General features: G+C 44.0%; 1 protein-coding gene across 1 annotated transcript; it reads right to left on the reverse strand.

Moving 5' to 3' along the window:
• Positions 1-128: 128 nt before the first annotated feature.
• LOC134290582 (nascent polypeptide-associated complex subunit alpha, muscle-specific form-like) lies at positions 129-9,175 on the reverse strand. Its single transcript, XM_062857743.1, has 2 exons — positions 6,097-9,175; positions 129-289 (listed from the first exon to the last, which is right to left on the reverse strand). The coding sequence occupies exons 1-2, from the start codon at positions 9,173-9,175 to the stop codon at positions 129-131; spliced, it is 3,240 nt and encodes a 1,079-aa protein (XP_062713727.1).
• Positions 9,176-15,530: the final 6,355 nt, after the last annotated feature.

The following is a 15,530-nucleotide window of genomic DNA, read 5'->3' on the forward strand; positions in this document are numbered from 1 at the left end:
CAGATGAACTTCTACGCATACTCGAGCCCACTTTCAATAAAACGATCAGAATCATCTCAAGACTATTGCCATCTACACCAGCCCCAGCAGCCTGCTCGGAAATGGGAATCCTGCTACTCGAATTCAAGCTAGCGCTTACACTCTGTAACCGAGCGATCAGTTTCCTGAAGCGTACCAAAGCTAACAGGAACCTTGGCTTCCTTCCCTATCAAGCCAATCGTGTCCTGCAGACTCTGGCTAATTGCCGGCTCCCCCCGGTGGCTGCGCTTCACCGCGTCGGGCCAAGAAGCTGGTTAGCGAAGAATATCCTTATTGACAACTATATCAAAACAAAATTCAGGAGAAATGCCAACCCCAGTCAAGTACAAGCTCATGTCAAAGAGCGAATCAGCCAGAAATACGCCCTGGCAGATGTCAGATTCACAGATGGCTCCAAAAGGAACAACTCTGTGGGTGCTGGAATTTTTGCCAATGGGATCAGTGAATCCCACAAACTTCCAAACATCTACTCTGTTTTCTCAGCAGAAACAGCAGCGATTTTTCGAGCAATATCTCTACCGAGCGATGTTCCAATTCTAGTGGTTACTGATTCAGCGAGCGCATTGCAGGTCATTGAATCCCCGACAAACAGGCACCCATTTATACAATGGATACATAGCACGATGGAAGAACAAAATAAGGATGTTACATTTCTCTGGGTTCCTGGTCACTGCGGTATACAGGGTAACGAAAAGGCGGACGCACTGGCAAACCTCGGCCGGCAAAGTCGTCTGCTAACACCAACGTCACCAGCTGATGACGTACGTTTGTGGGTCAAAAACGTCATCTGGGACTCTTGGGCCCAGCGCTGGAATAGAGCCGTACATGCCAGAAAAATAAAACCAACCGTCGAACGATGGGAAGACCTAACATCCCGGAGAGAGCTAGTGATCCTCTCCCGACTACGCACGGGTCATACTAGACTCTCGCACAATATGAGCGGAAGAGGCGATTTCAAAATACTCTGCGAAAACTGCAACACCCACAACTCTGTTGAACATTTCATCGTCAACTGTCCGACCCTGGAAAACCTCCGTATAAAACATAATATTACGTGCATCCAGACAGCACTCAGTCCACAAAAAACTGGACAAACCGCTTTACTAGACTTTCTAAAGGATGCAAAACTATACGACGCTATATAGCTAAAACTACAACCTCGACAAAACCTATGACGACCCCAGCAAGAATAAGGATAAGAGATGGATACCGGAACAACTACAGAAAGTTTCTTTGAAATTTGAAGCCTTTGCTTTAAAACAAAATCCAATCTGGACTGAGAGTTTTGTAAATGAAATGTAGCAGTTATCATTGCCAGCTTCCCTTCCCCCTGACTATGAACCAGGTTTCCTTTCCCAAAACACCCTATCCTCACTTAGCACAGAGATGAACCAGCCTAGGGCTGAAAATCTTTTTAATAAAGACAAAAAAAATGTTTGGGAGTGCATTAAATCACTTCAAGATCTGTCCTGTCGTAATCAGGTCAACTTATATTGGGTTCCTGGCCATTGTGGAATTGATGGAAATGAAAGAGCCGATGAATAGGCTTCTTTAGCGATGTTGAGATAATTCCATTTTCTGAATCTGCATGCAAAACTGAGCCGAAATCCAAATTTTCATGAATTTTGGTTCCCGGGAACCTATTTAAAAACCAATTTGAAGTTTGTATGGGAGCGATTTGTCGAATCACCCCTCGTCGCATTTTGTACTGGGTTGAGCTGTCAAACAGTTACCCAGCTGTCAAAAGGTGATTTCAAAAAATCTCTTTGAAATTGATTTTAGGTATCAAAATAAAGTTCTAAAAATCTGAAAAAAATCATAGTGGCTCAGAAGAAGGTGCTCTTTCGTATAAAATCAAAAAATCGATACATTTTTCTTAATTTAAAAACCCAATTGGCAAGGCTTGGCTCATCTCTCAGTTCATAGGGCCCGAACCTTTTTGTGGGCTATCTGCCTGTGTTTTGCGAATGGAGTTCAAAATAAGAGAACATTCGAAAGTGACGAACAATTGGAAAAACACTTGTATAGAAAGGCAAGCAAGGCGATTTATTATTCCAAATGTTTCTAAGACTTGCAAAATACTGGATCTTTCCAAAAAAGATTAGGTATCAGATATACGGCTCAGGCGGCACGTTCCCCTCCATATGGGGGATTTGTGCCTCGCACTTCATTGCCAATCATCACTTACCCGAGGGAAGAAGGATATGAAGGAAAATAAAGGACATGAAGAAAGGGATGGGGAAGGGAAAGAGGATGATAAACTGTATACATACAAACACCCCCGTAGAGATGCTTGCATAAATAAGTAAGAAGTTATGTATAATCAAACGATTTTTAAAAATATCATTTTGATCTTACAGAACATTCAAATAACCTCATTCCTGCACCCCCGAAAGGATGCTGAAAACGGTCTATTACCAACAACATTGTTGTGTTTGCATGGGATTGATTAGTATTACATACTGGAAAAACAGTGGCTGTTTTATCCAGATTTATCCCATGAATTTTCCCAAAATTGTTAAATTCTGTGGAACATATGCAAACTTCATAAAATTGTTTGATAATAATTTTCATTCAAATGAAATGTCTAAGCATTTCTGTTTTAACGAAAATTAAGCGTTCTAACCAACTCAAAACTAACCCAGAATAAAACGTTTAACTACAAAGCTCTGCATTTAACATTTTTTCCTGGGTACAGAGGATTATGGTCAGTTAACATATGATATAAGTTAATACTGACGAACATTTTACCAGCTCATAATACTAGCAAAATGTAAACACTAATTAGCAGCCCAACTATGTATCTTCTAATTATATATTTACAAAATGCTAATATCATGACGATACTGACTAAACACCTATTATTCTGGGAAAACATGATGGGATTCTCTTACAGCACGTCCAGTTTATGCTCAGAAGACCCCGAATGCCACCCAAAATAATTTTTATGCTTAGCCAAAAAAATAAAAAGCTCTTGCTGCTAAGCAACAAGCACCTGAAATGAGCAAAAAGGTAAGCTCTTGATATCTTTAAAATGCTTGCCGGCCTATCGCCAAAAAATATACTCAGGGAAAAGACAAACCAAGAATCATTGCACATCACGAACATCTTGCAATGGGTACGGTGATAATTCTTGATACATGTTTCCATACATCAGAATAATACTGCATACTATGCAAAAATGATGATCTGCAATACACTCTGCTAATCATCGGCAATGATGATATGAATGACAACACAAGCAATAATCTAGACTCTCATGCAGTCACTCACCGCTTGTTACTCTGTCACTGTCAGCGACGAGGTAACATATGTGTTAAAAGTAGAAAAAAAAAACACAAATCAAAACAGTACATGCACATTGAACGCAAACACTCGTGTTCCGTAGGTTGCATTCGTATACACTATACAGTTTTGCACTCTTCGAAATAAGTAGTCAGAGGTAATAAATCAGTAAAAACTGAAAACTGTATTGCGGCTATAGACCGATGCAACAACGCATACACATTTGCGGTAACTTCGCAGTGTATCAGCCAACTGCCAACTACCACAGGCATACGCATTGTACTTCAAACAGCTTCGAACTAATAAACTGCCGTTCTATGCTTAATTGTCCCATGTTATATGGGAATCCCTTTTAACATGCGACAACTATGAGTAGAGCGGCAGTAAATTAGGCATTCCAAATAGGGTAACACCACATGACTTAAAATGTGATATACGCATACGGATAGAAAATACATTAAAAAGAGACTGATTACCGCAGCAATCCACTACTTACGAACTTCAGAATGGAATGAAGACACAAGTTTGGATTGTTTTGGCTATTGTCTCTGGTAGTACTCACCGTTACAGTTGGTAAATACTATCGGAATGAGTTGGGTACACATACACACGGTGACACAAAATGCCCGTACATATGTATGTGCCAATACCAGACAACAATCTAAAACGGTAATTGCCTGAAAATGCACTTTATACTCATCTCATGAGTTAGTCGCTATGAGCGCTGAAAATTACGATAGAACATAAATAATTCTAAATTAAATGTTCCGTCGGAGGAACAGCACAGGACCGGTTGCTCGATGGGAAGGAGGGGAACTTAGCCTTCGGAAAGGCTGTGGCTTCCACTGGCAGTGTTGGTAAAAACTCAAATTCTCAAATCTCATGGTTGAGTTGTTTCACGCGCGATTCTTGACTCGCCAAACTCATCGCAGAAAAAATCATGCATGAGTTGACTCATGATTTCACTCATTTCTTTATTCCTTGATGTTCTTAATGTTTACATCGAAGTTTTTAGGATTGTATGATAGAACAAAAGCAAATCTAGCGTACAAAAACATTGAATGCCGTTCAAATTGATTTGGATTCGTTTTACAAGCGAACGAGATTTCGGCGCTTGACTCGTGAGTGCGAGATTTTGCATGAAATTCTCGCGCGTGAGAAAACGATTCAGAATCGCGTGCGAGTTTGCTCACGCGGGAGCGGTTCATGAGTGTGCTTTGAGTGTGAGTTTACCAACACTGTCCACTGGGGAGGAAAAGGCGGTTTTACACTAAAAATTACTTAACTACTATATTTCTCTTGTTGATACGCGTTAACATGTCGGTGGTTGAAAGAAGACTAAACTTGTTTGCGCGCGCACTGGAATGGGTAGAGACTGAATGGAGGTAGAAAATTGCGCTGCGCTGTGGCGGTGGTGGAAAGTTCCTTATGTTCATTGGCAATGCGGCGGTGGTTCGGACGTCGGTGGCGGCTGGCACATAAGGACACGCAATGAATGCGTGGCCGGTTGGCTGATCCTTGCGTACATGCTTGTTCACGTTGTCGGTTGGTGGGATGGACAAACAAACGACGTGGTGTGTGTGAGGGTAATAGGGTAGTTGTTAGTCGGGATTGGAGCCGTAAAATACTCGCGGCGACTCGAGGTTAGTTTGGGTGGGAGATGCGGTCAAAATCTAAATGGTACTTCGCGTTGGGAGCGAACATACTGTAAGGCCGGAAAGGTGGAAACATGTAGAACTAAGTACCTAGACAGGGAGGCTTATCATGACAACTCAGGAGGACTAACAATCGGGACTCTTTCAAAAACATGGCTAACGGACATCTTCAAAAGGAAGGACAGGAATAAGGAACTTGCAACTAGTCTTATGGGAGGATTATTCCTTCAAGAGGGTTTTAGGGCAGACTTAAGGCGGATACATTTCACTGTTCAACTTTTGAATAACTTAAGGAAACTTCGTAGGAGGACTTACTGACTTCAAAACTGGAAAATGGACTTGACTCTTCGGGAACGCTTTGAGCTCTTGAGGATAAAACTTTTTGTAGGTTTGGATGCATCACTTAAATTCTTTAGGTAAGAAGGAGAACTAATTATGTGGACTTCAAACTGCAGGGAGGGAACTCATGTTCTGGAGGAGAATTGTTGTGGACTGTATCTGGATATCTAGGAACTTGTGAACATGGGTTTTATTCAAATATTGGCAAATTGGTTCGATTCAGAAAAGGTACTTGATCTAAAGGAAAGGCATCAGGATAGGATTCAAAATAAGAAGACTTGACTGGATTATCAGACTTCAGGATTGGAGGCTTCAAACTAACTTAGGTTAAGGAAGAGGATTCACTTTCAACACAGGGGAACACATCATAGAACGTTTGAAGAGCAAGCGGAATTGTGGGGCAGGACCACATCGATATGCAACGGCAGTTCAGGAAAAAGATCTTGTATTCTTCAGGGTCTTCATCTTCGGAGGAACGAATACACAAGGCAATCAGGTTTCAGACTATAGTATGGGCTCTAGGTGTTGTTAGGAGATTCAAGGGACACAAACTTCAAGGGGATCTTTCTATTCACAGGAACTTCATTCTGAGCTAGGCAAGGTCGGGTAACTCAAAGACAATAAGGGCATAAACTTAACAAAGGTACGGAATGGCAACTCAACGATGACAGAGACAAGGAACTTGGTTAATTTGTTAGGGGTTTTCAATGGAGGACTGGGGGAACCACTCAAAGCCAGGATAGGAAATTCACACACCACAGATCGAATGCTTGCTCACCTGTGGCGTCTGGCTCGTCTTTCGGGTCGTTCGGTGGACGCGTTCGGGACATGCGCTCTGAGATGGCTTCGCTGGGTCGGGATCGCTTGGATGGTCCATCGGGCGGCTTCCTCGGCCTTGGGTCGGAATGGAGCTGCTTGCATTCACCTGTCGGGCTGACCGGCGGCGGATCCAGTGGTGGATGGTTCACCGTCGAGAACACCACGATCCACATCTTCTTCTCCGGAGGTTCTCTCACTACCGAGCGGGTTCCGGTTATCTTCGGGCTTGAGATTTGTTTTTCTAGGCTCTGGATTCGCTTGGGTGCCGGACGGATTCCGGCTGTCGTTGGAGGTAACTTCTTGGTTGGACACGTCGCAATCTTCGGAATAGGCTTCGCAATTCGCGGGATGCCGGCTGGTATCACAGGAAAGAGCACCGGAGGGTTCTCCGTAGGAGTGCCGGTTGACATCAGGCTTGACTCGGACACCGGACGGGTTTCGGCAGGCTTTGGGACGGGTTTGTCCACTGAACGGCTTCCAGCGAACTTCAGCGGTAGCTTGGTTACCGGACGGAGACCGGCTGACACTACGAAGGGCTTGGCTGCCGTACTGTTACCGGCGGACGTCACGATTGGCTTCACCACTAGACTGGTTCCAGTGGACTTCGGAAACGGCTTGGGCTGGATCATCGGACTGGTGCCGACGAGCTTCAGGAACGTCTTGGCCATCGGGCAGGTACCGACGGACTTCGAGGACAGCTTGACCACCGGACGGATACCGATGGCGATCATGATGGACTTCGTCACCGGACGAGCACCGGCGGACGTCAGAACTCGCTTTCGCACTGGATTGGTACCAATGTGTTTCGCTAGTGGCTTGACCACCGGACAGGAACCGGTGGACAACTGGACAGACTTGACCATCGGACGGACACCGATGGGCATCAGCTTCGGTTTGATTGCCGGACAGGAATCGGCGGACTTGAGGGTGGAATTGTCTACTGAACTGCTTCCAGCGGACATCGGATTCGGTTTGAGCGTCGGACGGGAACCGACGGACATCGGAGCGCAATTGCCCACCGGACTGGTTCCAGTGGACATCGGGATCGGCGTGACTACCGGAGGAGGACCGGCAAACATCTTGGGCGTCTTGGCCTCCGAACGGGTATCGACGCTTGGCTTGACTACCGGGCTGGTACCGATAGACGTTGGGCGCAGGATCGGCTTGGCCACTGGACTGGCACCAGCGGACATCAGGAGTGGTTTATCCACCGGACGGGAACCGGCAGACATCTGAAAGGACTTGACCATCGGACAGGAACCGATGGGCATCAGGTTGGCTTCGACCCCCGGACGGGAACCGGCAGGTATCTCGTGCAACTTGACCACCGGACGGGTGCCGGCAGACATCTTGGATTTCTTGGCCGCCGAACGGGTATCGACGGTTGTCTTGACTACCGGACTGGTACCGATAGATGATGGACGCAGGCTAGGCTTGCCCACTGGACTGGCACCAGCGGACATCAGGAGTGGCTTTTCCACCGGACAGGAACCGGCAGACACCTGGATGGAATTGACCACCGGACGGGAACCCGCCGGCATCTCGTTGGACTTGACCATCGGACGGGCACCGATGGGCATCTTGATCGGTTTGACCGTCGGACTGGAACCGACGAACATCTTGGCGGAGTTATCCACCGAACGGGCACCGGTAGAACTCTTGGTTGTCTTGGCCGCCGAACGGGTATCGACGGGCATCAGGGCGGAATCGACCACCAGGCAGGCTCCGGTAGACCTTAGGATCGGATTGGCTACCGAATTGGATCCTACCGCGCGCTGGAAATGTTGGAGTTCCGGATGGGAACCGGTTGTACACTCGAACTGCGGAGTTACCGAACGGGATTCGGTCACAAACTGCAGCTTCTGGGATACCGGAAGGACACCGGTCGGGTTCTGTTGCGGTTGGAATGTTGGAAGGGAACCGGCCTTACACTGGAGCGATGGGGCTACCGACCGCAACTGTTGGGGTACCGGAAGGAGACCGGTCGGACTCTGTTGCTGCTGGTATGCCGGGAGGAAACCGGCATTGCACTGGGGCGGCTGTGGTGCCGAGAGGGATCCGGCCTGACTCTGGGACACCGGAGGCAATCCGGTTGGCTTCGGGATTCGCTTCGGCATGGGATGGAATCCTGGTGGCGGTCGGAACGGCTCTAGCACCGTATGGAATCCGGTAGGAATCGGAATCGTCAGCTTCGGATGTACTCCAGTTAGGTTGAATGGAATTCGGAACGGGTTCACCACCGGGTTGGTTCCAGAGGGCGCTTTGCTTGACGTCGGTGTCTTGGGATCTTCGGATGGAATGTCGACAAACTTGGATGGCTCGTTGCCGACAAGGAAGTCCTCCTGGCTCGTCGAAGGATTCTCGAATGCAACGGTTGTCACCTTTTCTTCACGCTTGACTGCTTCTTCGGCCGGTAGGGCTGCCGACTCAGGAATAGTGACCTTGACGAAATCACTCTCGGATGGGACCTCGGCCGGTCCATGCAAAGGCGTCTTCTTCTTGGGGGAATCTTCGCCGCAGCGCGGCTTCGCAGTCTGGATTGGATTGGTAACATTCGTACTCACCATTTTCTCTTTCGGCAAAGACGTGCGTGGCCTCTCCATCACGTCAGGATTCGGAACGGGCTGTTCCGTCGTTGGACTCGGTGACTGACTTCTTCGAGGAGAAGGACCGAGCCAGTGTGGTACAGTGGTCGCCACAAAGCAGCTGGATGACGACTTTCGCTTGTTAAACCTGTCACTGGTGGTCGGGCAGGAAATCAACAGGGTTTCCACCAGAACACAGGCTTCGTTGTGGGTATCTTCGAAGCGCCAGTAATCTTCATCTAATTCATCGAATTTGTCGTTTGGGAGTGCTGACAAAAGTTCACCATACACTCTCTGGTATTCTTGATAGTGGCACTGGAGTTCACGTTCAAACTTTTTCACTCGCAAGTAATCAGGTTGGATACCACTGTCACATCGGATCTGTTCTTGAATCTTTTTCACACTTGCCTCAACGTGGCTACGTTGGGCGAACAGCATTTTCACTTCAGCCATTCTTGGGGTTGGGAACCGCTAGTGATTGGGAACCACTACACACGCGCGCGATTCATTTTCGAGAGGAATGGTTCGGACTTCTTCTTCTTTTCACTTCTCTTATGTTTTGGGAAACGCAGTCTCTTTCTCTCTGCCAGAGAAAGCCACGGAAAATCACTTGAACACTGGTATCGAACTACCGGGGCAGGAACACAAGCAATCCCCTCGGTGGGAAAGCTTTATGCTATCGGCGATAGCAATGGAAGGGAATTGTCCCAATCGGCTGATTGGCGACAACACAGCCGCGGTTGCAGCTTCACAGGGCACTGGATCCTTTATCCGGTTCGCTAGGACCAAATGTTCCTTCGGAGGAACAGCACAGGACCGGTTGCTCGATGGGATGGAGGGGAACTTAGCCTTCGGAAAGGCTGTGGCTTCCACTGGGGAGGAAAAGGCGGTTTTACACTAAAAATTACTTAACTACTATATTTCTCTTGTTGATACGCGTTTACATGTCGGTGGTTGAAAGAAGACTAAACTTGTTTGCGCGCGCACTGGAATGGGTAGAGACTGAATGGAGGTAGAAAATTGCGCTGCGCTGTGGCGGTGGTGGAAAGTTCCTTATGTTCATTGGCAATGCGGTGGTGGTTCGGACGTCGGTGGCGGCTGGCACATAAGGACACGCAATGAATGCGTGGCCGGTTGGCTGATCCTTGCGTACATGCTTGTTCACGTTGTCGGTTGGTGGGATGGACAAACAAACGACGTGGTGTGTGAGGGTAATAGGGTAGTTGTTAGTCGGGATTGGAGCCGTAAAATACTCGCGGCGACTCGAGGTTAATTTGGGTGGGAGATGCGGTCAAGATCTAAATGGTACTTCGCGTTGGGAGCGAACATTAAATATGAGCCATCGTTTGGCGTCCACTACCCAACGAACACCTCCACTACACAGGGCCCGAACCTTTTTGTGGGCTATCTGCCTGTGTTTTGCGAATGGAGTTCAAAATAAGAGAACATTCGAAAGTGACGAACATTTGGAAAAACACTTGTATAGCAAGGCAAGCAAGGCGTGGTTCAAGTTGTTTTGTTTACATTTTCTAATTATGGTAGAATTTTTTTTCAAAATTTTGTTGAAATAGCGGAGCAATCGAAGAAATCTGAAATTCATTGCAAAAGTGTTACGCTAATCATATCGGCAGAAGTGAAGCAAGAAGCAGCAATGGAAGTTTTTTCGACAAGTTCAGCAACAAAAGTGTCGTCATAAGCATGAGCTTTTGAAAGCAGTAAAACTCAAATTGAATAAATTTTTATGTTTGTTCTTAGAAAATATTTTCTAATGTTAATTAATATGCTTTACAGTAAGCTAGTAATGTTGGCTGATTACCAGAATTATGGTAAAAATTAGATTCTGACATGAAAACCTTATTTTATTCTGATGATTTCTTATAAGAAAATGCTAAAAATCCATTCTATTGACTAATTTGACGATATTTTTTAATTCGTTCATTATGAAGTACCTTTTATCAGGTTTACAAACAGGATGAACTTTATTCTAACGGATTATGAAGTTGTTTGGGCAAAATTCCCCATAAAAGTAGTAAAACGGAGGGGTGCTCTTCTTGCCCCGTCCTACCCTACCGTTCAAACAACGCCTGCCTACGAACGATAAGCATGTTCATTTGGCTCACACTGTGGCAGTTCTCTCTGCACGATTGGCTCACAATGGCCGCCTCCGCAGATCTCTATAATGTAGGATTACTAGCGATTATCTGCCTCTGGCTTCTGATATTAGCGCGACAGTCACTAATCATAACAGCATCACCAGATTTAAAAGTATATAATTCAACTATATGGGGTTTGACAGCAAGAACACTCATTCCACTGAGCTACTCTTGCCGTTCGTCACAAATAGGGTGGGGCGGGGCAAGATGGGTCAGTGCCATTTTTGGGCGCATTACTCATGTTTTGTTGATGTTAATAATTTTGTTAGATGACCAGCATGAATATACAAAAGTTTGGGGCATTGATTGAAAAATAATTCACTCTCATTGGAAATAAAAAATAAAATGGTTTTTAGCCATTTTTCTTATGCGATACATTCCATATAATCTCCATATAAACGGCCACGGGGCAAGATGGGTCACCTTCAATTTTGAACGTATTGTTGGAGCAATCAAAAGTTAATTATTTTTTATTACAAGACCATCTCATAAATGACTTCAATCAAGCGGAATGAACGCTCAAAATTATAACATAAAATTATGATAATTTTTTAGTGAAAACATCGATTTTCAAGTCGCCTTAGGACCACTCAAATCGTAAAGTTTTTTATATTTAAAATAAATTTATAAAATGTTTACTAGTAGCTCTTGTTTACTCAGTATGGATATGGAGCATATATGAATGCGGAACAAATCTCATATTTTGACGTTTTTCGTTGGGAAAATGTGAATTACTTAAAAGGTGACCCATCTTGCCCCGCACTTTTTTCACGGCGCCAAATTGATCACTTTTTAAAACTGCTCGTTTAATATCATATTTTGTATGTAAGGAACTTTTTATCGCCTTTTAGCATAGCTAACTAGTGTATTAAAGAGTAGCGGATTTGTATTTACAAAGTTATGGTGATCCATCCTTAGGTGACCCATCTTGCCCCGCCCCACCCTACATTTAAAAACATCTGTCATTTCGCGAAACCCACGTGCTTTTGTTTTTGGCGGGATCTCTTTTTCTTTTGTTTTGCCTTGCGACTGTCATGCGGCGGTGTATCTTGCGAGCGTACGACCGCCGCAGGACTCTAATAAAAGATAAGCGCGACAATATTTATTATCACCATCATTAGCGTCATAATGAATTTACAAATCCGGCAGAGGTTTTTCCTTCTTTGGAACATACGCTGTTCTTCCGTGATCTATTATTACCAAGATACTCGGGCTTGTGGTATTCGGGCTAGTGCCATTGGGGCTAACGGTGCATTCGGGCTAGTGTCGTTCGGGCTAGTGTCATTCGGGCTAGTGACATTCGGGCTAGTGTTATAGAATCCTGTTGGACAGGCCATATATCAGTTCAATTGAATTGAATAATTCAATAATAAAATTACAGATTATTTGGATGCAGTTTTAAATATTTTTTGCCCTTACACGCCTTATACTTATGACACACATGTGATACAAGAATCACAGTACAATTGCGCTTGAAATGAGTGCCATACTGAAAATTCTCTCAGTTCAAGTCAATCTTGTTAGAATGTTCTTGACACTGCGTACCGTTGTACAGGAATCACACTCGTATCACATGTCTGTTTGGGGTATTACACCCATAAGAAGGGTATAAATACCGCTCGAAAACCCGACTTTAGATTAGGGTTACCATATTGTTCACACATGAAAAGAGTACATTCTAAAAATTCTGATAAAAGAGTACTAAAGAGTACAGTACATAATCAAGTAAATATTGATTTTTTTCGATTAAATACTGTATGATACTCTTGAAGTTGTGGCGGCGTCTTTCTGTGCCACCCTAACACCGTTGAGAAACACCTCGAGAAGAAAAAGTCAGTGCAGTGTGCGCACCTAACTTTGCGCAGGTCCAAACTTTGCGCATTCTTGTAAAATAATTAAAAAAATAACTAAATGTCAACATTTTCACCAGTTTAATCATTGCACTAGCATTGTGTAAGCATAAACATTATTTGGCGAAAATTATATTACCATAAAATCTTTGTTTATGTTGAATAATAAACAAAAAATACACAAAAACGTCAAAATTTGCCTCGCCTTAACACGGCTGCCAAGAAGTAACTCTACTAAAAATCAACATTTTCTCCGATAAAACTGTACAACGATGATTAATTTTGCAGTTAATTTACAAAAAAGGTGATATTCTAGTAATATCAATCACAGTTCGTAATATTTTTTTCAATTTAACTAGTAAATAGTGGTGCGCAATGTTTGGAACCAATATTTGCACTGTGTTCCTAATTTTTGCGCACTTTCAGTAAATGCATGATGAACGTGAATACATGACTTATGAACCATTTAAATATTATGTAACAATTGTATTGACAATTTCAGGCCTACCTCCACCATGTAGCAAATTTTGTATAGAAATTAGTAGAAAATTGTGTGAACCGTAGCACTACGGCAGGCACTCTTGGTCTGTCTACAATGTTACGTGATTTGTGAACAGTCCTTCATTTGACTTTTCCGGCGGTCAATGTTAGGGGCGATTCAAATATGACGTCCACCATTTTTTTTTAATTTTAGAACCCCCTCCTCCCCCGGGTTACCCCGTCACGCTTCATAGTACCTATAGCTAATACATGGCATATCACACTTTTTCAGAAAACTCCAACCCCACCCCCCTCCCACCAGAGATGGACGTCATATTTAAATGATCCCTTATTGTTCCTATCCGTAACGATCACTCCATTTATCAGGAGGCTTTTACCTTTGATCTCTACCCACTGGAAAACCCCTCATGAATTTTGGATTGTTCACAGGGTAGGTGCCTAGTACGAACCGCAGACGAATTCAAGAACTGCCGGAGGCCTCCGTCGCCCCTCTCTCGTAGGACAAAGTATTTCAACAAAGATCAGTTAAGAGCACACTACCTGAATAACTTTAGTTCAATGGGCAAACATTATATAATAGTATTTTTGATGACTTTTTCAAGCAATCCATAGCATGCGCAAAATTAGGCACACCATGCGCAAAGTTAGGAACAATCGAAGATTTTGTGCGCAAAGTTAGGAACAAGGCAATAACATTGTTTTTCTATTTTAAGTATTTTTTGGTTCATAGGGTAAAAGCTCCCTTAGTGGAGGTAGTACCAATAGTGGTGGTAGTGCCAATTTAGCACTATTTCTAACAAAAAGCTTGCAAATGACATTTTTAATAGATGCATCATAACTAATTAATAACATTAATTCAGTTTTGTGTTCAGGATTTGCCGAAAAACCTATTTTAAACAATTATTTTCCTTAAATTTTTTGCTCCTTTGCACCTATAGTGGTGGTAGTGTTCCTATAGTGGTGGGTCCCATAAGAATTCAATGGGATGCGCCACTATAGGAACCAAAGTTAAATTTTACCTCCATAATAGGAACCGTGTACCTATAGTTGGTGCAAGTGATTTATTAGCAAAAACTGAAATAAACAATGGTTTTTACATTTTTCCTAGCAAATTTAAGTGAAAAACTACCGATTAACGTTTTCAGACTTTTTATTTTGTGGTCTTATCAATTTTATTCAATTATTTTTCTACTAGGAGCTACTAATAGCACCACTATTGGTACATTTACCCTATTATGATTTTTTAAATATTGCAGACTCAAAGAAGGATCATTAGTCTATCGTATAAGCATGTTGTTCATGCTATTATTTGTTTATTTGTATTTTTTATAACGATTAGAAATTTGATTTTTCCCTACTGCGCAAAGTTTGGTGCATACACGGTAGAAGTAGAGCAATAACAAAAACACACGTGAATTCGTTTCGAAAATAAATAAATTCTTTTTTCTAAGAATCGCGTAGCTTTTTACTCGGTCTCGTATCCGGTTCCCACATTTGGTGATCCCGACGTGATTTTCCGTTCGAACCCGTCCCGGGAATCGGGATCGAGTTCTGCAACGCGCAGTGGATTCTAACCTCAAAATGAATGGTAAAAATTCGGGACTAGGAGCGGTCGCCGCCGGAGCCCAGCTAGCAGCTGCGTTTTCTGTGAAAATACCCGAATTTTGGAAGAACGACCCCAACATGTGGTTCGTGCAGGCGGAAGCCCAGTTCTACCTGGTCAGGATTACGCAAGATGAGACAAAGTTCTGGCATATTGTCGCCAGGATCGATCAGAGTGTCATTTGTCACATTACCGATCTGGTTAATACACCGTCAGTAATCAATAAATATCAATCAACGTGGATGAAAGCATCATGAAGACACTGTTTCTGCAGCGTGTACCGAGCCATGTCCGTGCAATTTTGTCCATCAGTGATGGACAAGTCTCGTTAAGTTGGCTGAAATGGCCGACCGAATGGTGGAAACTTCCTCAACAAACGTCACCAGCTGTTCTGTTCCAACAACCGGAGCTTCGACACTCGATTACAAGGAGAAATTGAAGCGTTGACGGCTGAAATTCATCGGTTGAAAGCAAGACCTAGTCGATCCCGAAGTCGTTCGTCGTCCAGACCAGGAAATGCGGAAGAAACAGTTTGCTGGTATCACCGTAAATACGGTGGTCGAGCCGAGCATTGCCGAGCGCCATGCAGCTTCAATCGTAAAAACCCGAATTAATCCACCTATGGTGAACAGAACCCTTCTTACACTTGTTGAAACTATTGTTGTATTATTTGTATTTAACATATTTATTTTGTGTGATGG

Source organism: Aedes albopictus, chromosome 3, assembly GCF_035046485.1.
Source record: "Aedes albopictus strain Foshan chromosome 3, AalbF5, whole genome shotgun sequence".
Lineage (NCBI taxonomy): Eukaryota > Metazoa > Arthropoda > Insecta > Diptera > Culicidae > Aedes > Aedes albopictus.